Genomic DNA, 27,170 nt, shown 5'->3' with positions numbered 1-27,170 from the left:
CAGAGGTATTAGTATTTACAGTCATCCTGTACACATTCGAGATGCACAAACCTTTACCAGCAGTAGCTTTTCCTTCTTTCTATGCTTCCTTCTTTTCAAAGTTGGAAATTTCTCCAGGCCTTTGAGCCCTCTGACTGCTAATAATCTAAATGTAATAATAAAATAATCATAAATCTGACCTGTTATGTGGGAAGCTTTCTACCATCTGGTGGCTATGCTTTGAAATTCTTGTAAATTTCAGCTGTAACAATGCTGCAGCCAGAAAACAAGTCTATATTGTCTCAGTGGGTCAGGAATCCGGGCTCAGCTTAGCACGGTGCCTCTGCCTCTCCCAGAGGCTGCCTTCATCTCGAGGCTCCACTGGGACAGAGGTGGGGAATACTGCCTGAAGGACTGAAAGATCTATCTGACTGATATTCTAAAGTTCTGAGCACATGGTGGATAAGTAGTTACTTATTCAGTGAATATCCAGAGTAGCGGTTCTCAATCCTAGCTGCACATCAGAACCCTAGGAGAGTTAAAATAAGGAAAGAAAAGCTCACACGACACCTTAGAACAAGTGAATCCAAGTTTGGGGGAGTACAGTCCAGGCATTAGTTTTTTAAAAATGAAACAAACCAAAGAAAAACATCTGAGAGTGATTCTACGGTATATTCAGGGTCTACATCTAGGGCAAAAGTGTCAGATAAGGCTCTAATTGCTTTCAAAATATTAACTCATTTAATCATCATAACAACCCTATGAATGAATACTATTATCACCCAGTTTTATAGAATGAGAAAACCAGGCACAGAAAAATTAAGTTACTTGCCCAAGATCCAAAGCTAGTTAGTGTAGTCTAGCTCCAACTTTCATTTAAACCATATGGCTAGCGTTGACTATATGAATAGTAACAATAACTTACATTTTAAGAGCTCATCACTATGTATCAAGAACTGCTGTGTTTCAGTGTATTAATTTAGTGTTTATACACAGTCACACAGCACACATGCATATCTGATGTGCACACACACAAAAAAACAAACACTCTTTGAAGTATCTGCTACTATTAATCCCAATCTACAGATGAGAACATTGAAATTCAAAAAGAATGAATAATCTGTTCAAGGCAATATAGCTAGTGTATAGAAGTTCTAATACACAAATGCTGATCAGTTTATTACAAAACCCAGGATTAGATCTGATAGAGTACCTGAAGAACTATGGATGGAGGTTCGTAACACTGAACAGGAGGCCATGATCAAAACCATCCCCAAGAAAAAGAAATGCAAAAAGGTAAAATGCTTGTCTGAGGAGGGCTTACAAATAGCTGAGAAAAGAGAAGTGAAAGGCAAAGGAGAAAAGGAAAGATACCTCCATTTGAATGTAGAGTTCCAAAGAACAGTGAGGAGAGATAAGATAGCCTTCCTAAGTGATCAATGCAAACAAACAGAGGGAAAAATAGACTGGAAAAGACTAGAGATCTCTTCAAGAAAATTAGAGATACTAAGGGAACATTTCATGCAAGTTCAGTTCAGTAGCTCAGTCATGGCCAACTCTTTGCAAACCCACGGACTGCAGCACACCAGGCCTCCCTGTCCATCACCAACACCCGGAGCTTGCTCAGACTCACGCCCATCCAGTCAGTGATGCCATCCAACCATCTCATCCTCTGTCATCCCCTTCTCCTTCTGCCTTCAATCTTTCCCAGCATCAGGGTCTTTTCCAATGAGTCAGTTCTTCGCATCAGGTGGCCAAAGTATGGGAGCTTCAGCATTAATCTTTCCAATGAATATTCAGGACTGATTTCCTTTAGGATTGACTGATTTGAGGACAGAGGATGAGATAGCTGGATGGCATCATCAACTCGATGGACATGAGTTTGAGTAAGCTCCGGGAGTTGGTCATGGACAGGGAAGCCTGGCATGCTGCAGTCCATGGGGTCACAAAGAGCTGTGTGAGAGTCCAACTGTCACATGCATCCATGGCCACTGGAAAAACCATAGCTTTGACTAGATAGACCTTTGTTGGCAGAGTAATGTCTCTGCTTTGTAATAGGCTGTCTAGGTTGGTCATAGCTTTTCTTTCAAGGAGCAAGCATCTTTTAATTTCATGGCTGCAGTCACCATCTGCAGTGATTTTGGAGCCCCCCAAAATAAGATCTCTCACTGTTTCCACTGTTTCCCCATCTATTTGCCATGAATTGATGAGATCTGATGCCATGATCTTAGTTTTCTGAATGTTGAGCTTTAAGCCAACTTTTTCACTCTCCTCTTTCACTTTCATCAAGAGGCTCTTTAGTTCTTCACTTTCTGCCATACGAAGGTGTCACCTTCGTATCTGCGTATCTTGATTCCAGCTTGTGCTTCATCCAGCCTGGCATGTCACATGATGGACTCTGCATATAAGCTAAATACACAGGATGACAATATACAGCTTTGATGTACTCCTTTCCTGATTTGGAACCAGTCTGTTGTTTCATGTCTAGTTCTAACCATTACTTCTTGACCTGCATACAGGTTTCTCAAGAGGCAGGTCAGGTGGTCTGGTATTCCCATCTCTTTCAGAATTTTCCACAGTTTACTGTGATCCACACAGTCAAAGACTCTGGCATAGTCAATAAAGCAGAAGTAGATGTTTTTCTGGAACTCTCTTCCTTTTTCGATAATCCGGTGGATGTTGGCAATTTGATCTCTGGTTCCTCTGCCTTTTGTAAATCCAGCTTGAACATCTGGAAGTTCATAGTTCACATACTGTGGAAGCCTGGCTTGGAGAATTTTGAGCATTACTTTGCTAGCATGTGAGATGAGTGCAATTGGGTGGTAGTTTGAACATTCTTTGGCATTGCCCTTCTTTGAGATTGTAATGAAAACTGACCTTTTTCCAGTCCTGTGGCCACTACTGAGTTTTTCAAATTTGCTGACATATTGAGTGCAGTACTTTCACAGCATCAAATTTTTTCATGCAAAGATGGGCACAATAAAGGACAGAAATGGTATGGACCTAACAGAAGACGAAGATATTAAGAGGTGGCAAGAATACACAGAAGAACTATATAAAAAAGATCTTAATGAGCCAGATAACCACAATGGTATGACGACTCACCTAGAGACAGACATCTTGGAGTGAGAAGTCAAATGGGACTTAGGAAGCATCACTACAAACAAAGCTAGTGGAGATGACGGAATTCCAACTGAGCTATTTCAAACATGGAAACTTACATTACCATGGGGTGGGGGAGAGGGGGACAATGGTGGGACTGCTGAGAACAGCTGCCACTTAGACCTCACTGCCTTGTACAGCATCATGGCTGTGTTCCCCAGCCCGCTGGCGGCTCAGAATGCCTCACCTGACTTCAACGAACTTCGAGTGGCCAGAAAGAACTATGACCTGAGGATCCTGGAGCAAGCCAGATCCCAATAAATGGAGAAGAGAAGGGACCAGCATGGCAGGGGTCGGAGCAAGGTGGAGGGGGTCAAGGGGCCCCGTCAGACCACAGACAGAGGCAGAAAGTAAGATGAGGTCCACAGACAGTCACTAGACTGGAGCCTAAAACAGTGGGGATGAAGACGGAACAGACACACTGAGCCTGGACTCCTTCTCACTCCCCTGCCAAGGGCCCCTCCTTCTCCCTGGTTGCCCATGTCTGCTTCCCTCTCTTTCCCATCCTCTTCTATCATTTTTTATCTCTTCTCTCACCATGAAATTAACTCCTATTTTTTGGTCAGGTAGAATTGGGAGGGTCCCATACTTCCCCATTCTCCTATTTTCCTTACCATTCCAAGCTCCCTTTTCTTTTTTGGTCTTTATGAATATATTTATATGGACAGAATTAAGAAAAATTGACTTCCCCTCTCACCCCATCTTATCTCCCCAAACCCCACAGAGGTTAAACTTGGGCCTCCTTCCACACCCCCAGAACACTTGTATATTGTTTGAGGTTTGTGCCGCAGTAACAGACACGGTATTTAGTTGCACATACAGATGTTTGCTGGGTATATTCACTGCAAATTTTTTAATTAATCTGACTTTTTGTTTGTTGGGGGGTTCTTTGGGGTGAGGTTGATTTTGTTTTTAAATATTAAAAAAAATTGTCATTGGAAAAAAAAAGGGATGCTACAACATAATAATATCAGACAAAGGTTTATCTACTCATTTCTCTTACTGTAGCAAACTATCCAGTTCTGAGTATCCGTAAATAATAAAAACAGTTGTAGGACACATAGAAAGTAGTAAGTGAACGTAATTTTCACGTATTTCATGTAACAAGTGAGGCTTAAGGAATCTCTGGCTTCCCATTGAATTTTTAAATGCTCTTGAAAGAATGTAAATAAAAGCAATATGGAAAAGTTATAACCCACAAAATTATGACTATAACAGTTTAGAACCCCAAAAGTTAAGGATAAAAAGTTCTTTTCTATTATCTTCTTCCTAAAGTTCTGTTTAAACAAGAAGTACATTTCATTTGACCTTCTGAATCACACTGAGGAAGTGACATATGCCCATAGTCTACAATTCTGAATCCCCAGTAAATCAAAGATGGCTTACCTTTTCTAATGTACTGAAGGAAGGCCAGGACTGATATCCATACTCAGATACAAGTCGAGCTTTGGGGAAAGTTCTCCAATCCCAGCAGTCACTCATATAATCATAAAAATGTACGTCCCCATAATTCAGGTCATAGGGGTTTGGAGAAAGCCAACCTTCTGCAGTGGTTTTGGCCCCATTTGTAGGACTGGATGTGATAAAAGGACGAGTCTGGTCTCCCTGCATTCAGAAATAAAATGGTTTAAAAGATAATATTTTCACCCAGTAAAGTACAGATCACTTACTTCTTTAAAAGTATTATCAGGTCCCAGAAATGCCAAGTTGTTGTCATTTAGTCAAGTAACTGATAGAAAAATGATAGAGCCACCTATATTCGTCTACATTTGACAGCCACCAGCACATTTCTGCTGTTTGCCAATCTTCCATATCTCTTTTTTATTTTAATTTAGCTGCATAGAGTCTTAGTTGCGGTATTCAGGCTCTAATTCCCTGATCAGGCATTGAATCTGGCCCCCCCTCGAGCTCAGAGTCTTAACCACTGGACCACCAAGGAAGTCCCTCTTCATATCCTTTCATAATGCTGCTGCTGCTGCTAAGTCGCTTGCTTCAGTCGTGTCCGACTCTGTGCGACCCCATAGATGGCAGCCCACCAGGCTCCCTCGTCCCTGGGATTCTCCAGGCAAGAACACAGGAGTGGGTTGCCATTTCCTTCTCCAATGCATGAAAGTGAAAAGTGAAAGTGAGGTCATTCAGTCATGTCTGACCTTTAGCGACTCCATGGACTGCAGCCTACCAGGCTCCTCCATCCATGGGATTTTCCAGGCAAGAGGACTGGAGCGTGCTGCCATTGCCTTCTCTATTTGATAATGAATCATACCTTATTCCTCACAGCAGCTGTTCCTAATCTTTTTCAATCACGTCTTACCTACACCTGACCTTTCCCCATCATGGGTAGTATACAGTCTGGTACAGAATTCTGGCACTAGTGACATTTTGAGCCTAATAATTTTTTGTTTTGTGTGTGTATACCATGAGTGGGGGAGGTTTTATATCAATACACTCTGAGACTTTGAGCAGCATACCCGGCTTCTACCTACTACACACCAGTAATACCTAACCCCCACTTCCCCAGAAAAATTCTACAGACATTGCAAAATGTTCTCCTGTATCTTGGGAACAAAATCACTTCCACTTGAGAAACAAAGGTCTAATGGTTTAGAATAGCCTACTGACAGCTTCTTGGCCTTTTGGCTATAATGAAGTATAGAATGGGATATGGAGTCAGAGGAACATGAGTTTAAATCTCAAATTAGAATCATATTGTTTTGGGACAGGTCTAAGTCTCAGTTGTCTTATCTGTAAAATGAGGATAATAATAGTACCTCCATCATCAGGCTATTATAAAATGGTAAAAAAGAAAAAAAAAAAAAAAAAAAAGGAAATGTGGAAGAGATGGTTAAGGGTCCATTGAAATTCATGTTCCCATTTCTGTAATTTGGAGATGCCTGTAGGAAGTGCCTTCCTACCCTATTTGAAGTCTGTGAGACCATATTCTCATTCTCTTCCCCAGTTCACAGGCAAAGGCCTAAGAGATGGTGGAGATGGAAGGAGCCTGGGTCTCAAAAAACAGGAGAGCTGCCTGTCCATCAGAAACAGCCATTCTGTAGTGTTACTGAGTAAAAAAGAAACTTTTATTACATAAACCACTAAAACACTGCAGTTTGTTACAGCAGCCAGGATATAATTATTTAATCCAGTGTCTAGAGCTCAAAATGTTTTAATTGTTATCTCACTTAATGAACTGACTTCCTATTTCAGTGAGAAGAATCATTCATTTACCAAGTCTCTCTCAAGTGTTTACTGTGAGTCAGGCATTTTTCAGCAAGAAAGAAAGAGAGAAAATCTATGGCAATGTCAAGTATTAACACATCAAATCTCTGTTTAGCATTTACCATGCACCAGGCATGCAGTTTTTGCTATACACTGGAGGTTCAGCAAGGAACAAGACAGACATGCTGACTGCCGTCTTGAAAGAGTAGACTGGGGAGGGGGGTGGTCCTAAGATGGCAGAGGAATAGGATGGGGAGACCACTTTCTCCCCCATAAATTCATCAAAACATCATTTGAACGCTGAGAAAATTCCACAAAACAACTTCTGAATGCTGATGGAGGACACCAGGCACCCAGAAAGGCAGCCCATTGTCTTCAAAAGGAGGTAGGACAAAAATATAAAAGATAAAAAGAGAGACAAAAGAGTTAGGGATGGAGACCTGTCCCAGGGACAGAGTTGTAAAAGAGGAGAAGTTTTCAAATACCAGGAAACCCTCTCACGGGCAGGTCTATGCGGAGTTTTGGAATCTCAGAGGGCAACATAACCAGGAGGAAAAAAATAAATAAATAAAACCCACAGATGACGTGCCTAACCACAACTCCCAGCGGAGAAGTAGCCCAGACGCTCGCATCCGCCACCAGCAAGTGGGGGCTGAACAGGGAGGCGCAGGCTGCAGTGCTTAGGGTAAGGACCAGGCCTGAATGCCCTGAGGACAATCTGAGGGAGCTAACGTGAGATAGCAACCCAAACTGTGGGATAGCAAGAGAGAGAGGAAAAAAAGAAAGAAAGACAGACAAGAGAGAGAACTTTCCCCGAAAAGCTCTAACCTAAGGCACTGCCAGCCCGCTCACAGAACAAAGGACTGAGCAAATACCAGAGGAGAGCTAGCCAGCTGCGGACCAGCCCGTCCCCACCGGAGGCAGGGAGGCAGGCGGGCGACAGCCAGCGCCGGAAGGAAAGGGTCAAACTAGGCCCAGAGACGGCATCCTCTACTGCGAGCAGGCTCCCAGTTGCTAACCAAGTCTTCCTGGGATCCCGGACAGTTGACATCCGCCAGGAGGGTCGCAGTCAGAGATCAGCTCCCCAGAGGAGATACACGGCACACCTGAGACGGCGCTCCCGCTGCGCACCCAGGAAACCGAGTGGCCAGGACGGGGGAGGTGATGAGACGCACCGCCCACCTGCAGAGTGTGCATTCGCCAAGCACCTGGTCTCCTGAGCTGCTCAGACCCAGGAAGGGCACAAAACGCAGGCCCAACCGAGTCTGTGCCTTTGTGGAGCACCCGAGAACCTGAACCTGAGTGGCTTAGACCTGGGAAGTGCACGCAACCCAGGGCCTGCTTTAGAAAGTCCCCCTGCAGAGCAACCTGGAGCCTGAGCAGTGTAGACCAGGGAGGCACACACGTGGTGAGCGGGAGCAAACCCAGTGTGGCCCAGACACTGCGTGCACCCCTCACACGCGCCAGGGATATTTGTCTGCAGTGCTCCTCCCTCCCCACAGCACGAATCAACCAGTGAGCCTAAATAAGTGACCACCTCCGCCCCCGGGGTATCAAGGTGGAAATTAGACACTGAAGAGACGAGCAAATGGGGGAAGCCAAAATAAAGAAGAGGGAACTGCTTTGGAAGTGACAGGAGCAACAGATTAAAACCCTGTAGTTAGCATTGACTACACTGGAAGGGGCCTACAGACCTTGAGAAGAAGTATAAGCTGGAACAAGGAGCTATCTGAAACTGAACTGACCCCACACTGCCCTCAACAGCTCCAGAGAAATTCCCAGATATATTTTACTATTATCATTTTTAATTTTTTTATTTTTAAGTTCTTTATTACTTCTTTAATTTTCATTTTTAAAACCTACTATCAGAGGACTGGAGCCAAGATGGCGGAGGAATAGGATGGGGAGACCACTTTCTCCCCTACAAATTCCTCGAAAGAACAATTCAACACAGAGCAAACTTCACAAAACAACTTCTGATCGCTAGCTGAGGACATCAGGCGCCCAGAAAAGCAGCCCATCGTCTTCAAAAGGAGGTAGGACAAAATATAAAAGATAAAAAGAGAGACAAAAGAGCTAGGGATGGAGACCTGTCCCGGGAAGGGAGTCTTAATAGAGGAAGTTTCCAAACACCAGGAAACCCTCACACTGGTGGGTCTGGGGGAAGTTTTCAAAACTCGGAGGGCAACCTAACTGGGAGGAAAAATAAATAAAACCCACAGATTACGTGCCTAAAAGCAACTCCCAGCAGAAAAGTACCCCAGACGCCCGCATCCGCCACCAGCAAGTGGGGGTAGAACGGAGAGGAGCGGGCGGCATTGCTTAGGGTAAGGACCGGGCCTCAGTGCCCTGAGGGCAATCGGAGGGAGCTTTTGTGAGATACCAACTTAAACTGTGGGACAGCAAAAGAGAGAGAGAAAATTAACCGGCCCGAACACACTGCCGGCCGTTCGCAGAACAAAGGGTCTGAGCAAGTCCAGAGGAGCTAGCCTGCGGCAGACCAGCCCATCCCCGCCAGAGGCAGGAGGCGGGGGGAGGGGAAGGGGCAAACTTGGCCCCAGAGGCGGCATCCCCTACCACACTGCAAACAGGCCTCCAGTTCCTAACCAAAGACCTCCTGAGATTCTGGATGGTGGACATCCGCCAGGAGGGTCGTGGGGAGACACAGGGCACACGCACCCGACTGGCGCGGGCGGAAACTGAGGCTGGGACTGCAGAGGGGAGAAGGCGCACCGCACCCAACTGGCACGGGCAGAAACTGAGGCTGGGACCACGGAGGGGAGAAGGTGCACCACACCCAGGGAGAGTGCGCCCCTCAAGCTCCTGGCTGCCTGAGCTGCTCCGGCAGGGAAGGCACTAAACGCAGGTGCAACCGAGTCCGTGCTTGTGTGGAGTACCTGAAAACTGGAACCGCACGCAACACAGGGCATGCTCCACATAGAGCAGCCAGGAGCCTGAGCAGCGTAGATGGGGAAAGCAGCGCCCCTCCCTCCACACAGCGCGACGAAACTAGCGAACCTGAACAAGAGACCACCTCCGCCCACCTGTGTCAGGGCGGAAATTAGACACTGAAGAGACTGGCAAACAGAAGCCAAATAAACAAAGGGAACCACTTCAGAAGGGACCGGTGCAACAGATTAAAATCCCGGTAGATAACACTGACTACACCGGAAGGGGCCTGTAGATATCGAGAAGTGTAAGCTGGAAGGAGCAGCTATCTGAAACTGAACCGAACCCACACTGACCGCAACAGCTCCAGAGAAATTCCTAGATATATTTTTACCTTTTTTTTCTTTAATTAAAAAATTTTTCTTTCTTTTCTTATTTTTCTCGTTTATTTTCTTTTAAAATTCCCTATTACCACCCCCCCCCATTACTCCTTAACTTTCATTTTCATATATTTTTACGATTTTTTTAATTAGGAAAAAAAATTTTGTTTTTCTCTTATTTTCTTTTAAAGTCCTCTATTACTCCTCTACTACTCCTTAATTTTCATTTTCATTTCACTATAACCTTGCCAAAAAAAAAAAAAAAAAGAGAGAGAGAGAGAGAGAAGCCCTGTTTTTAAACTGAACTTCATATATATTTCTAAAATTTTTTGTTTTTGTTTTTAACATTGTATTTTTAAGAGTCTAACCTCTACTCTAGATTTTTAATCTTTGTTTTTCAGTATGTGATATAAATTTTGGACATTTAAGAATCCAATATTCAGTTCCCATTTTTACTCAGGAGTGTGTTGATCACTCTCTCCCAATCTTGACTCTCCGTTTTCTCCCCCAGATCACCTCTATTTCCTCCCTCCCCCTTCCTTCTCAATCCAATTCTGTGAATCTCTGTGGGTGTATGGGCTACGGAGAACACTTAGGGAACAGAGAACTGCATAGATCTGCCTCTCTCCTCTTGAGGCCCCCTTTTTCTCCTCCTGCTCATCTCTATCTCCCTCGTCCCTCTCCTCTTCATGTAACTCTGTGAACCTCTCTGAGTGTCCCTCACGGGGGAGAATGTTTTCACCATTAACCTAGAAGTTTTATTATCAGTGCTGTATAGTTGGAGAAGTCTTGAGACTACTGGAAGAATAAAACTGAAATCCAGAGGCAGGAGACTTAAGCCCAAAACCTGAGAACACCAGAAAACTCCTGACTACACAGAATATTAAGTAATAAGAGACCATCCAAAAGCCTCCATACCTACACTGAAACCAACCACCACCCAAGAGCCGGTAAGTTTCAAAGCAAGATATACCACGCAAATTCTCCAGCAATGCAGAAACATAGCCCTCAGCATCAACTTACAGGCTGCCCAAAGTCACACATAACACATAGACCCATCTCAAAACTCATTACTGGGCACTCCATTGCACTCCAGAGAGAAGAAATCCAGTTCCACACACCAGAAGACCGATGCAAGCTTCCCTAACCAGGAAACCTTGACAAGCCAATCGTCCAACCCCACCCACTGGGTGAAACCTCCACAATAAAAAGGAACCACAGACCTCCAGAATACAGAAAGCCCACTCCATTCACAGCAATCTAAACAAGATGAAAAGGCAGAGAAACACCCAACAGGTAAAGGAACATGAAACATGCCCACCAAGTCAAACAAAAGAGGAGGAGATAGGGAATCTACCTGAAAAAGAATTTAGAATAATGATAATAAAAATGATCCAAAATCTTGAAAACAAAATGGAGTTACAGATAAATAGCCTGGAGACAAAGATTGAAAAGATACAAGAAATGTTTAATAAAGACCTAGAAGAAATAAAAAAGAGTCAATTAAAAATGAATAATGCAATAAATGAGATCAAAAACACTCTGGAGGGAACCAAGAGTAGAATAATGGAGACAGAAGATAGGATAAGTGAGGTAGAAGATAAAATGGTGGAAATAAATGAAGCAGAGAGGAAAAAAGAAAAAAGAATCAAAAGAAATGAGGACAACCTCAGGGACCTCTGGAAAAATGTGAAATGCCCCAACATTCAAATCATAGGAGTCCCAGAAGAAGACAAAAAGAAAGGCCATGAGAAAACACTCAAGGACGTAATAGCTGGAAACTTCCCTAAAATGGGGAAGGAAATAGCCATCTAAGTCCAAGAAACCCAGAGAGTCCCAAACAGGATAAACCCAAGGTGAAACACCCCAAGACACATATTAATCAAATTAACAAAGATCAAACACAAAGAACAAATATTAAAGGCAGCAAGGGAGAAACAACAAATAACAAACAAAGGGATTCCCATAAGGATAACAGCTGATCTATCAATAGAAACCCTCCAGGCCAGAAGGGAATGGCAGGACATACTTAAAGCGATGGAAAAGAATAACCTACAACCTAGATTACTGTACCCAGCAAGATCTCATTCAGATATGAAGGAGAATTCAAAAGCTTTACAAACAAGCGAAAGCTGAGAGAATTCAGCACCACCAAACCAGCTCGTCAACAAACACTAAAGGATCTTCTCTAGACAGGAAACACAGAAAGGTTGTATAAACGTGAACCAGAAACAACAAAGTAAATCACAACGGGACCATACCTATCAATAATTACCTTAAATGTAAATGGGTTGAATGCCCCAACCAAAAGACAAAGACTGGCTGAATGGATACAAAAACAAGACCCTATATATGCGGTCTACAAGAGACCCATCTCAAAACAAGAAACACATACAGACTAGAAGTGAAGGGCTGGAAAAAAATATTTCACGCAAACAGAGACCAAAAGAAAGCAGGAGTCACAATACTCATATCAGATAAAACAGACTTTCAAATAAAGGCTGTGAAAAGAGACAAAGAAGGACACTACATAATGATCAAAGGATCAATCCAAGAAGAAGATATAACAATTATAAATATATATGCACCCAACATAGGAGCACCGCAATATGTAAGGCAAATGTTAACAAGTATGAAAGAGGAAATTAATAGTAACAGTAATAGTGGGAGACTTTAATATCCCACTCACAACTATGGATAGATCAACTAAACAGAAAATTAACAAGAAAACACAAACTTTAAATGACACAATGGACCAGCTAGACCTAATTGATATCTATAGGACATTTCACCCCAAAACAATCAACTTCACCTTTTTCTCAAGTGCACGCGGAACCTTCTCCAGAACAGATAACATCCTGGGCTATAAATCTAGTCCTGGTAAATTCAAAAAAATTGAAATCATTCCAGTCATCTGACCACAGTGCAGTAAGATTAGATCTCAATTACAGGAAAAAAATTGTTAAAAATTCAAACATATGGAGGCTAAATAACACGCTTCTGAATAACCAACAAATCATAGACAAATAAAAAAAGAAATCAAAATATGCATAGAAATGAATGAAAATGAAAACACAACAACCCAAAACCTATGGGACACTGTAAAAGCAGTGCTAAGGGGAAGGTTCACAGCATTACAGGCTTACCTCATGAAACAAGAAAAAAGTCAAATAAATAACCTAACTCTACACCTAAAGCAACTAGAGAAGGAAGAAATGAAGAACCCCAGGGTTAGTAGAAGGAAAGAAATTTTAAAAATTAGGGCAGAAATAAATGCAAAAGAAACTAGAGAGACCATAGCAAAAATCAACAAAGCTAAAAGCTGTTTTTTTGAAAAAAATAAACAAAATTGACAAATTATTAGCAAGACTTATTAACAAACAAAGGCAGAAGAACCAAATTAACAAAATTAGAAATGAAAATGGAGAAATAACAACAGACAACACTGAAATACAAAGGATCATAAGAGACTACTACTAGCAGCTCTATGCCAATAAAATGGACAACTTGGATGAAATGGACAAATTCTTAGGAAAGTATAACTTTCCAAAACTGAACCAGGAAGAAATAGAAGATCTTAACAGACCCATCACAAGCAAGGAAATCGAAACTGTAATCAGAAATCTTCCAGCAAACAAAAGCCCAGGACCAGATGGCTTCACAGCTGAATTCTACCAAAACTTTAGAGAAGAGCTAACACCTATCTTACTCAAACTCGTCCAGAAAATTGCAGATGAAGGTAAACTTTCAAACTCATTCTATGAGGCCACCATCACCCTAATACCAAAACCAGACAAGGATGCCACAAAAAAAGAAAACTACAGGCCAGTATCACTGATGAACATAGATGCAAAAATCCTTAACAAAGTTCTAGCAAGCAGAATCCAACAACATATTAAAAAAATCATACATCATGACCAAGTGGGCTTTATCCCAGGAATGCAAGGATTCTTTAATACCCACAAATCAATCAATGTAATACACCACATTAACAAATTGAAAGATAAAAACCATATAATTATCTCAATAGATGCAGAAAAAGCCTTTGACAAAATTCAACACTCATTTATGATTAAAACTCTCCAGAAAGCAGGAATAGAAGGAACATACCTCAACATAATAAAAGCTATATATGACAAACCCACAGCAAGCATTACCCTCAATTGTGAAAAATTGAAAGCATTTCCCCTTAAATCAGGAAAAAGATAAGGGTGCCCACTCTCACCACTACTATTCAACATAGAAATGGAAGTTTTGGCCACAGCAATCAGAGCAGAAAAAGAAGTAAAAGGAATCCACATAGGAAAAGAAGAAGTGAAACTCTCGCTGTTTGCAGATGACATGATCCTCTACATAGAAAACCCTAAAGATACTACCAGAAAATTACTAGAGCTAATCAATGAATATAGTAAAGTTGCAGGATATAAAATTAACACACAGAAATCCCTTGCATTCCTATACACTAACAATGAGAAAACAGAAATAGAAATTAAGGAAACAATACCATTCACCATTGCAACAAAAAGAATAAAATACTTAGGAGTATATCTACCTAAAGAAACAAAAGACCTATACATAGAAAACTATAAAACACTGATGAAAGAAATCAAAGAGGACACAAACAGATGGAGAAACATACCGTGTTCATGGATTGGAAGAATCAATATTGTCAAAATGGCTATTCTACCCAAAGCAATCTATAGATTCAATGCAATCCCTATTAAGCTACCAACAGTATTTTTCACAGAACTAGAACAAATAATTTCACAATTTGTATGGAAATACAAAAAACCTCGAATAGCCAAAGTAATCTTAAGAAAGAAGAATGGAACTGGAGGAATCAACCTGCCTGACTTCAGACTATCCTACAAAGCCACAGTCATCAAGACAGTATGGTACTGGCACAAAGACAGAAATATAGATCAATGGAACAGAATAGAAAGCCCAGAGAAAAATCCACGAACCTATGGACACCTTATCTTTGATAAAGGAGGCAAGAATATACAATAGAAAAAAGACAACCTCTTTAACAAGTGGTGCTGGGAAAACTGGTCAACCACTTGTAAAAGAATGAAACCAGAACACTTTCTAACACCATACACAAAAATAAACTCAAAATGGATTAAAGATCTAAATGTAAGACCAGAACCTATAAAACTCCTAGAGGAGAACATAGGCAAAACACTCTCTGACATAAATCACAGCAGGATCCTCTATGACCCACCTCCCAGAATACTGGAAATAAAAGCAAAACTAAACAAATGGGACCTAATTAAACTTAAAAGCTTTTGCACAACAAAGGAAACTATAAGCAAGGTGAAAAAACAGCCCTCAGATTGGGAGAAAATAATACCAAACGAAGCAACAGACAAAGGATTAAACTCAAAAATATACAAGCAACTCCTGCAGCTCAATTCCAGAAAAATAAATGACCCAATCAAAAAATGGGCCAAAGAACTAAACAGACATTTCTCCAAAGAAGACATACAGATGGCTAACAAACACATGAAAAGATGCTCAACATCACTCATCATCAGAGAAATGCAAATCAAAACCACAATGAGGTACCATTACACACCAGTCAGGATGGCTGCTATCCAAAAGTCTACAAGCAATAAATGCTGGAGAGGGTGTGGAGAAAAGGGAACCCTCTTACACTGTTGGTGGGAATGCAAACTAGTACAGCCACTATGGAGAACTGTGTGGAGATTCCTTAAAAAACTGGAAATAGAACTGCCATATGACTCAGCAATACCACTTCTGGGCATACACACTGAGGAAACCAGATCTGAAAGAGACACGTGCACCCCAATGTTCATTGCAGCACTGTTTATAATAGCCAGGACATGGAAGCAACCTAGATGCCCATCAGCAGATGAATGGATAAGGAAGCTGTGGTACATATACACCATGGAATATTACTCAGCCGTTAAAAAGAATTCATTTGAATCAGTTCTAATGAAATGGATGAAACTGGAGCCCCTTATACAGAGTGAAGTAAGCCAGAAAGATAAAGACCAATACAGCATACTAACACATATATATGGAATTTAGAAAGATGGTAACGATAACCCTATATGCAAAACAGAAAAAGAGACACAGATGTACAGAACAGACTTTTGGACTCTGGGAGAAGGCGAGGGTGGGATGTTTCTAGAGAACAGCATCGAAACATGTATATTATCAAGGGTGAAACAGATCACCAGCCCAGGTTGGATGCATGAGACAAGTGCTCGGGGCTGGTGCACTGGGAAGACCCGGAGGGATTGGGTAGAGAGGGAGGTGGGAGGGGGGATCAGGATGGGGAATACATGTAACTCCATGGCTGATTCATGTCAATGTATGACAAAACCCACTACAATACTGTAAAGTCGTTGGCCTCCAACTAATAAAAATAAATGGAAAAAAAATAAAAATAAAGGATGTTCACTGGAAAAATAAAAAAGAAAAAGAAAAAAAAAAACCTACTATTACCTTGCAAAAAAAAAGACCCTATTTTTAAAGCAAATTTCATATATTTATTTTTTATAATTTTTGCAATTTTATTTTGTTCTTTTAATATTGTATTTTTGAGAGGCTAACCTTTACTCCAGATTTTTAATCTTTGCTTTTTGGTATTCGTTATCAATTTTGTACCTTTAAGAATCCAATCTTCAGTACCCATTTTTACTTAGGAGTGTGATTACTGGCTTGATTGCTCTCTCCCCTTTTGACTCTCCTTTTTCTCCCCCAGGTCATTTCTATCTCCTCCCTCCCCCTTCTCTTCTCTACTTAACTCTGTGAATCTCTTTGGGTGTTCTGGGTTGTGGCAAACACCTAGGGAACTGATTACTGGCAAGACTGGTCTCTCTCCTTCCGACTCCCCCTCTTCTCCTCCCGGTCACCTCTATCTCCCCTTCCTCCCCCTTCTCTTCTCTGTGTAACTCCATGAACCTCTCTGAGTGTTCCAGACTGTAGAAAGCAAACAGGGAATTCATTACTGACTAGACTGCTCTCTCCCTTTTTGGTTCCCCCTCTTTTCCTCCTGGTCACCTCTATCTCCCTCCTCCCTCTTCTCCTCTCCATGTAACTCTGTAAACCTCTCTGGGTGTCCCTCACTGTGGAGAATCTTTTCACCATTAACCTAGATGTTCTATCATAAGTGCTGTATGGATGGAGAAGGCTTGAGGCTACTGTAAGAATAAGACTGAAAGCCAGAGGCAGGAGGCTTAAATCCAAAACTTGAGAACACCAGAAACCTCCTGACTCCAAGGAACATTAATCGACAAGAGCTCATCCAAAAGCCTCCATACCTGCACTGAAACCAAGCTCCACCCAAGAGCCAACAAGTTTCGGAGCAAGACATACCAAGCTAATTCTCCAGCAAAGCAGGAACATAACCCTGAGCATTAAAATACAGGCGGCCAGAAGTCACACCAAACCCATAGACACCTCAAAACTCACTACTGGACACTTCATTGCACTCCAGAGAGAAGAGATCCAGCTCCACCCACCAGAACACCGACACAAGCTTCCCTAACCAGGAAACCATGACAAGCCACTTGTCCAACCCCGCCTACAGGGAGGAACCTCCCCAATAAAGAGAAACCACAAACTTCCAGCATACAGAAAGGACACCCCAAACACAGCACTCTAAACAAACCAAACACAGCAATCTAAACAAGATGAAAAGGCAGAGACATATTCAGCAGGGAAAGGAACATGATAAATGCCCACCAAACCAAACAAAACAGGAGGAGATAGGGAGTCTACCTGAAAAAGAATTCAGAATAATGATAGTAAAAATAATGCAAGATCTTGAAAACAAAATGGAGTTACAGATAAATAGTCTGGAGACAAGGACTGAGAAGATGCAAGAAAAGTTTAACAAGGACCTAGAAGAAATATAGAAGAGTCAGTCAATAATGAATAATGCAATAACTGAGATCAAAAGCACTCTGGAGGGAACCAATAGTAGAATAACTGAGGCAGAAGATAGGATAGGTGAGGTGGAAGATAGAATGGTGGAAACAAATGAAGCAGAGAGGGGGAAAAAAAAAAAAGAATTTAAAGAAATGAGGACAACCTCAGAGACCTCTGGGACAATGTTAAATGCCCAACCATTCGAATCATAGGAGTCCCAGAAGAAGACGACAAAAAGAAAGGCCCTGAGAAAATACTTGAAGAGATAATAGTTGAAAACTTCCCTAAAATGGGGAAGGAAATAGCCACCCAAGTTCAAGAAATCCAGAGAGTCCCAAACAGGATAAACCCAAGGTGAAACACCCCAAGACACATATTAATCAAATTAACGAAGATCAAACACAAAGAACAAATATTAAAAGTAGCAAGAGAAAAACAACAAATAACACACAAGGGGATTCCCATAAGTATAACAGCTGATCTTTCAACAGAAATTCTTCAGGCTAGAAGGGAATGGCAGGACATACTTAAAGCGATGAAAAAGAAAAACCTACAACCCAGATTACTGTACCCAGCAAAGATCTCATTCAAATATGAATGAGAAATCAAAAGCTTTACAGACAAGCAAAAGCTGAGAGAATTCAGCATCACCAAACCAGCTCTTCAACAAATGCTAAAGGACCTTCTCTACACAGGAAACACAGAAAAGGTTTATAAAGTCAAACTCAAAACAACAAAGTAAATGGCAATGGGATCTTACTCATCAATAATTATCTTAAATGTAAATGGGTTGAATGCCCCAACAAAAAGACAAAGACTGGCTGAATGGATACAAAAACAAGACCCCCTATATATGCTGTCTACAAGAGTCCCACCTCAAAACAAGTGACGCATACAGACTGAAAGTGAAGGGCTGGAAAAAGATATTTCATGCAAATGAAGACCAAAAGAAAGCAGGAGTCACAATACTCATATCAGATAAAATAGACTTTGAAATAAAGGCTGTGAAGAGAGACAAAGGACACTACATAATGATTAAAGGATCAATCCAAGAAGAAGATATAACAATTACAAATATATGTGCACCCAACATAGGAGCACCGCAATATGTAAGGCAAATGCTAACAAGTGTGAAAGGGGAAATTAACAGTAACACAATAATAGTGGGAGATTTTAATACCTGACTCACACCTATGGATAGATCAACTAAACAGAAAATTAGCAAGAAAAAACAAATTTTAAATGATACAATGGACCAGTTAGACATAATTGATATCTATAGGACATTTCACCTCAAACAATGAATTTCACCTTTTTCTCAAGTGCACATGGAACCTTCTCCAGGATAGAGCACATCCTGGGTCATAAATCTAGCCTTGGTAAATTCAAAAAATTGAAATCATCTCAAGCATCTTTTCTGATCACAATGCGGTAAGATTAGATGTCAACTACAGGAAAAAAAAATATTAAAAATACAAACATATGGAGGCTAAATAACACGCTTCTGAATAACCAATAAATCACAGAAGAAATAAAAAAAGAAATCAAAATATGCATAGAAATGAATGAAAATGAAAACACAACAACCCAAAACCTATGGGACACTGTAAAAGCAGTGCTAAGAGGAAGGTTCACAGCAATACAAGCCTACCTCAAGAAACGGGAGAAAAATCAAATAAATAACCTAACTCTACACCTAAGGTAACTAGAAAAAGAAGAAATGAAGAACCCCAGGGTTAGTAGAAGGAAAGAAATCATAAAAATTAGGGCAGAAATAAATGCAAAAGAAACAAAGGAGATCATAGCAAAAATCAAAAAAGCTAAAAGCTGGTTCTTTGAGAAGATAAATAAAATAGACAAACCATTAGCCAGACTCATCAAGAAATAAAGGGAGAAGAATCAAATCAACAAAATTAGAAATGAAAATGGAGAAATAACAACAGACAACACAAAAATACAAAGGATCATAAGAGACTACTATCAGTAACTATATGCCAATAAAATGAACAACTTGGAAAAAATAGACAAATTCTTAGAAAAGTATAACTTTCCAAAACTGAACCAGGAAGAAATAGAAAATCTTAACCCATCACAAGCATGGAAATCAAAACTGTAATCAGAAATCTTCCAACAAACAAAAGCCCAGGACCAGATGGCTTCACAGCTGAATTCTACCAAAACTTTAGAGAAGAGCTAACACCTATCCTATTCAAACTCTTCCAGAAAATTGCAGATGAAGGTAAACTTACAAACTCATTCTATGGGGCCACCATCACCCTAATACCAAAACCAGACAAGGATGCCACAAAAAAAGAAAACTACAGGCCAATATCATTGATGAACACAGATGCAAAAGTCCTTAACAAAATTCTAGCAAACAGAATCCAACAACATATTAAAAAAAATCATACATCATGACCAAGTGGGCTTTATCCCAGGGATGCAAGGATTCTTTCATATCTGCAAATCAATCAATGTGATACACCACATTAACAAACTGAAAGACAAAAACCATATGATTATCTCAATAGATGCAGAGAAAGCCTTTGACAAAATTCAACATCCATTTATGATAAAAACCCTCCAGAAAGCAGCATAGAAGGAACATACCTCAACATAATAAAAGCCATATATGATAAACCCACAGCAAACATTATCCTCAATGGTGAAAAATTGAAAGCATTTCCTCTAAAGTCAGAAACAAGACAAGGATGCCCACTCTCACCACTACTATTCAACATAGAAATGGAAGTTTTAGCCACAGCAATCAGAGAAGAGAAAGAACTAAAAGGAATCCAGATTGTAAAAGAAGAAGTAAAACTCTCACTGTTTGCAGATGACATGATCCTCTACATAGAAAACCCTAAAGATACTACCAGAAAATTACTAGAGCTAATCAATGAATATAGTAAAGTTGCAGGATATAAAATTAACACACAGAAATCTCTTGCATTCCTATACACTAACAATGAGAAAACAGAAAGAGAAATTAAGGAAACAATACCATTCACCATTGCAACAAAAAGAACAAAATATTTAGGAATAAAGCTCCCCAAAGAAACAAAAGCCCTATATATAGAAAACTATAAAACACTGATGAAAGAAATCAAAGAGGACACAAACAGATGGAGAATATACCATGTTTATGGATCAGAAGAATCGATACAGTGAAAATGAGTATACTACCCAAAGCAATCTATAGATTCAATGCAATCCCTATTAAGCTACCAACAGTATTTTTCACAGAACTAGAACAAATAGTTTCACAATTTGTATGGAAATTAAAAAAACCTCGAATAGCCAAAGCAATCTTGAGAAAGAAGAATGGAACTGGAGGAATCAACCTGCCTGATTTTAGGCTCTACTACAAAGCCACAGTCATCAAGACAGTATGGTACTGGCACAAAGACAGAAATATAGATCAAGGGAACAAAACAGAAAACCCAGAGATAAATCCATGCACCTATGGACACCTTATCTTTGACAAAGGAGGCAAGAATATACAATGGAGAAAAGACAATCTCTTTAACAAGTGGTGCTGGGAAAACTGGTCAACCACTTGTAAAAGAATGAAACCAGAACACTTTCTAACACCATACACAAAGATAAACTCAAAATGGATTAAAGATCTAAATGTAAGACCAGAAACTATAAAACTCTAGAGGAAAACATAGGCAAAACACTCTCTGATGTAAATCATAGCAGGATCCTCTATGACCCACCTCCCACAGTAATGGAAATAAAAGCAAAAATAAACAAATGGGACCTAATTAAACTTAAAAGCTTTTGCACAATGAAAGAAACTATGAGCAAGGTGAAAAGACAGCCCTCAGATTGGGAGAAAATAATAGCAAATGAAGCAACTGACAAAGAATTAATCTCAAAAATATACAAGCAACTCCTGCAGCTCAATTCTAGAAAAATAAACGACCCAATCAAAAAATGGGCCAAAGAACTAAACAGACATTTCTCCAAAGATGACATACAGGATAAAAAAAAAAAAAAAAAAAAGACATACCGATGGCTGACAAACACATGAAAAGATGCTCAACATTATTCATTATCAGAGAAATGCAAATCAAAACTACAATGAGGTACCACCTCACACCAGTCAGAATGGCTTCTATCAAAAAGTCTACAAACAATAAATGCTGGAGAGGGTGCAGAGAAAAAGGAACCTTCTTACACTGTTGGAGGGAATGCAAACTAGTACAGTCACTATGGAGAACAGTGTGGAGATTTCTTAAAAAACTGGATATAGAACTGACATTCAACCCAGCAATCCCACTGCTGGGCATACACACCGAGGAAACCAGAATTGAAAGAGACACATGTACCCCAATGTTCATCGCAGCACTGTTTACAATAGCCAGGACATGGAAGCAACCTAGATGTCCATTGGCAGACGAATGGATAAGAAAGCTATGGTACATATACACAATGGAATATTACTCAGCTATTAAAAAGAATGCATTCAAATCAGTTCTAATGAGGTGGATGAAACTGGAGCCTATTATACAGAGTGAAGTAAGTCAGAAAGAAAAACACCAATATAGTATATTAACACATATATATGGAATTTAGAAAGATGGTAATGATGACCTTATATGCAAGACAGCAAAAGAGACACAGATGTAAAGAACAGACTTTTGGACTCTGGGGGAGAAGGCGAGGGTGGGATGATTTGAAATAATAGCACTGAAACTTGTATATTATCATATGTGAAACAGATCACTAGTCCAGGTTCGATGCTTGAGACAGGGTGCTCAGGGCTGGTGCACTGGGATGACCCTGAGGGATGGGATGGGGAGGGATGTGGGAGGCGGGTTCATGATGGGGAACACATGTACACCCACAGCTGATTCATGTGAATGTATAGCAAAAACCACCACAATATTGTAATTAGCCTCCAATTGAAATAAATAAATTAAAAGAAAAAAGAGTAGACTGAAATCTAGTGGTGAAACCAGATGCTGAGCAAGTAACTGTAAGTGTGATGAATGTTTTAAAGTAGAAGTACAGGGCTCTTTCCAAAAATAAAACACATTGTAGAAGGCTAATAAGGCCTCCCTGAGAAATAGGTTTTCAGAAAATAATTTTCTCAACTTTCCTCTATTAGAATTCTCACTTCTTCTTGGTATATTCACCAATTTTTTTCTTTTCTCATTTCTCTTTTGTCATGGGGGAAAAGCCCTTATTCTTTCCCTTTGCCAGCTTCTCCATAGTTTTCTGGTCTTTTGATTTCATTTTGGAATTAACACCAGTAAATTATCATCCACTCTTTTAAAAAATCTCGCCACTGCCCTTTCCATCAGCTTAAGGACTTTCCATATCCTAATTTAAAAAAAAAATCCCCCAATCCCTTGCAGCCCATCAGATTTCTTCACCACCCATTCCTTCCTCAAACCCTGACATTCAATTCCTGAGCATTCCACTCCACTGAAATTGTTTTTGGATTTTTCATAAACTACTCATGAACTTCTATTTCCCAAATGAAGCAAGAGTCCCCACACTCTTCCCCCTCTGGTATGCAATAAATGACCCAGTTACTACTTTCTGGCATTCTCCCCACTCCTGACTGCTTGTTCACTACTCTTTCACATTCTGGTTTCCCCAAATCTTTCCGATCATTCCTTCTCCAGCTCCTCTCTCCATTCTTAGATGGACATCACTCTCTTCAGCCTCTCCTCCTCTATACATTTTCCCAAGTCTGCCCTCTCACCAGTGTTCTGATTGCTCCCAGACCACTTCACCCTCACATTTCAGTTTCCAATAACCTGGCTCCAGACTCCACCTGGCTTGTCCTGCCAACATCTCAAATCTAATCTTTCAAAGCAGAATGCCTTATTTACTCATCCCAAACCTACTTGCCTATGCCTCCTACCTTCATTAAAAGTGCTTAAGTAGGAATCATCTTCAAATTCTTCCTCTCTCACATCTCACACTCACTTGCTTTTTTCCCATCACGTCATTTCTAGCCCCACTACCTATGACCTATACGACCTTGAACAATTTATCTTTCTAACCGTGCAGTGTCTTCACCTCTAAAATCAAGATTACATTACTTACATTCCAGGGTCCTTAAATAAATCCTACAAAGCTCCTTTATCATTACTATGTTAATATAATAAGCATAATCTATCAATGCCTGGCATATAATATTCCCAATAACTTGGAATTTTGAATTATTATAACTCATTTTCTCACCTAGAATCTCTCACCTCACTAATTCTGTGTTAGTAATAGTAACAGAAACGGAAAGGTATACCCAACTAAACGCAGATTTCCAAACAACAGTACAGAGAGACAAGAAGGCCTTCTTCAATGAACAGTGTACAAAATTAGAAGAAAACAACAGAAGAGGAAAGACTAGAGATTTCTTCAGTAAAATTGGAGATATCAAGGGAACATTTTGCCCAAAGATGGGCACAGAAAAGATTAGAAATGGTAAAGACCTAGTACACGCTGAAGAGATCAAGAAGAGATGGAAAGAATACACAGGACAAGGGAGAACTGTACAAAAAAAAAAAAATCTTAATGAACTGGATTAATACAAGGGTGTGGTAAGCCAGAGCCAGCCATTCTGGAGTGTGAAGTCAAGTGGGCCTTAGGAAGCACTGCTGTTAATAAAGTTAGTGGATGTGATGGAATTCCAGTAGAGCTATTCAAAACCCTAAAGGATGATGCCATCAAGATATTGCATCCAATATGTCAGCAAATCTGGAAGACCCAGCAGTGGCCACAGGACTGGAAAAGGTCAATCCTCATCCCAGTTCCCAAGAAGGGCAGTACTAAAGAATGTGCTAACCATTGGACAATTGCACTCTTCTCCCACGGTAGTAAGGTCATGCTTAAAATCTTGCATGCTAGGCTTTAGCATTATGTGAACCAAGAACTTCAGATGTCCACGGTGTTTAGAAAAGGAAGAGGAACCAGAGATCAAATTGCCAACATTCGCTGGATCATAGAGAAAGCTAGGGAATTCCAGAAAAACATCTACCTCTGTTTCACTGACCACGCTAAAACCTTTGACTGTGTGGATCATAATAAACTGTGGAAAGCTCTTAAAGAGATGGGAATACCAGACCATCTGACCTGTCTCCTGAGAAACCTGTATGCAGGTTAAGAAGCAACAGTTAGAACCCTGTATGGAACAGCTAATTGATTCAAGATTGAGAAAGGAGTACGACAGGGCTGTCTGCTGTCACCCTGTTTGTTTAATCTACATGCTGAGCACATCATGAGAAATGCTGGGCTGCATGAGTTACAAGCTGGAATCAAGATAGGCCGGAGAAACATCAACAACCTCAGATACGCAGATGATACCACTGTAGTGGCAGAAAGTGAAGAGGAACTAAAGAGCCTCTTGATGAGGGTGAAGGTGGAAAGTTAAAGAGCCAGTTTAAACCCAGATATTAAAAAAAAAACTAAGATCATGGCATCTGGCCACATTACTTCATGGAAAATAGAAGGGAAAAAAGGTGCAAGTAGTGACAGATAGCCTCTTATTGGGCTCCAAATTGACTGGAGATGGTGACTGCAGCCATGAAATCAGAAGATGTTTGCTTCTTGGCAGGAAAGCTATGGCAAACCTAGACAGCATGTTAAAAAGCAGAGACATTACTCTGCCGACAAAGGTCCACAGAGTCAAGGCTACTGTCTTCCCAGTGGTCATGTGTGGTTGTGAGAGCTGGACCATAAAGAAGGCGAAGCACTGAAGACCTGATCCCTTCAAACTGTGGTTCTGGAGAAGACTCCAGAGAGTCCCTTGGACAGCGAGGAGATCAAACCAGTCAATCTTAAGGGAAATCAACCCTGAATACTTGTTGGAAGGACTGATGCTAAAGCTGAAACTCCAGTATTTTGGTCATCTGATGTGAAAAGTCCCATTGGAAAAGTCCCTGATGCTGGGAAAGATTGAGGGCAGACGGAGAAGAGGGCATCAGAGGATGAGATGGCTGGATGGCATCACTGATGCAATGGACATGAACTTGGGCGAACTTCGGGAAATGGTGAGGGACAGAGAGGCCTGGTGAGCTGCAGTCCATGGGGTCGCAAAGAGTCAGACATGATGGGCTGACTGAACAACAACAGTACCATCTAGAATGTGGATCATATAAAATTCCCCCTCTACCCCCAAATGTCTACTAGCTTCCCACTGTCTACTGAATGAAGTCCAACTCCCTAACGTGATTCAAAGTCCTTTTAAGGTTTGTTTCCAAACTGCCTTTTCTGTCTTTGACTCTCCATACCAATCTCCAAGTCCTTTGCTTCAAGAACTGGGTGCTGCTTGCTGCTTCCTATACATCCCTGTTTTCACATCTTTTCACCTTTCTTGACATTGTTTTCATGGCCTAAAGTACCTAAAGAACAAAAACAACCCTTTGCCTCAAGTTCTACCCTACCTTTAAGGCTTGGTTTGAATGTCACCTTATAATTGAAAGCCTTTCTAGATCCTTCCAGTTTAAATGATTGGTTCTTCCATACAATTGCCAACATTTTGGAACTACATTTTTCATAGCACTTCTTTCACTCAGTCATGTGGAGCTGGTATTTCTTTTCATTTCCCAAGAGCTATAAGCTCCATGAAGATAACACAGTTTCTCCATAGCATTGAGAATGAGGCTTTGCTCCTAGAGATATATACTCAGCAAATTCTGGTTGAATTTGAAAATATTAAAAAGCTTGGTAAGATTATAGGGAATAAAATTTTAAACAATATTCTATTATAATGGCTTTAAAGTAAAATTGGAAAAGGCTGATCAACTGATCGTAACAATCAAACTTGATTGGTTTCCCTCCATTATTCCAGATTCTTGAATAACTTGGTAAGTTAAACCAGTCAGTAAAATTACTAATGAGTCTCTTCCTAAAAATATCCACCTGTGATAATGCACTATTATTTATTTCCATTTTTGTATAATTGCTGCTTGATGTTTGATTTTTAGTCTCAGAGCTCACAGATGATTTCTTTCTAGATCATGACCTTAAATGGTTATTTGAACCAAGAGATACCATAAGACAGACCAAGAGAATGACTGTTCTTTAAAAAGCATGAATTACAAAAGAAGACTGATCATTTTGTAAGTGTGTGGATGAATCAATTTGCTTTGTGTGCTGTGTCTGTGTGCTCAGTTGTGTCCAACTCTCTTGTGACCCCATCGATTGTAGCCTGCCAGCCTCCTCTGTCCATGGAATTTTCTGGGCAAGAATGCTGGAGTGGGTTGCCCTTTCTTACTCCAGGGGATCTTCCAGACCCAGGGATTGAACCCACGTCTCCTGAGGCTCCTGCATTAGTAGGCGGATTCTTTACCACTGCACCACCTGGGGAGCCCAAATGTACGTGACTCCTAAATGCTTTATACTTTGATATAAATGACAACAGTTATGATTATATACCACTTAATCCTGTCCATCTTGAAATAAATTAGCAAACATCACTTACTGCTCACAAAATCATTAAAAAGCACACACACACAAACAAAAAACACAGATTCCCTTGAGAAATTCCCTGGTAGTCCAGTGGTTAAGACTTGGTGTTTTCCCTGCCATGGGCCTGGCCCCTGGTTGGGAAACTAAGATCTCACAAGCTGTTTGTAGAAGGAAGGGAGGGAGAGTGGGAAGAAAGAAAGAAGGAAAGAA

The 27,170-nt window shown here is 40.6% G+C and overlaps 1 protein-coding gene across 2 annotated transcripts in view; it reads right to left on the bottom strand.

Moving 5' to 3' along the window:
- The window catches only part of MANBA (mannosidase beta), a 131,250-nt gene that overhangs the window by 34,062 nt on the left and 70,018 nt on the right, over positions 1 to 27,170 (bottom strand). For both annotated transcript variants that reach the window (XM_061164317.1, XM_061164319.1), the window contains exon 12: positions 4,528 to 4,746. In XM_061164317.1, the coding sequence (XP_061020300.1) occupies positions 4,528 to 4,746 (219 nt within the window). The remainder of the gene's footprint in view (positions 1 to 4,527; positions 4,747 to 27,170) is intronic.

Source organism: Dama dama, chromosome 17, assembly GCF_033118175.1.
Source record: "Dama dama isolate Ldn47 chromosome 17, ASM3311817v1, whole genome shotgun sequence".
Lineage (NCBI taxonomy): Eukaryota > Metazoa > Chordata > Mammalia > Artiodactyla > Cervidae > Dama > Dama dama.
The sequence above is the reverse complement of the archived record's forward strand: the minus strand, read 5'-3'. Positions and strand labels throughout refer to the sequence as shown.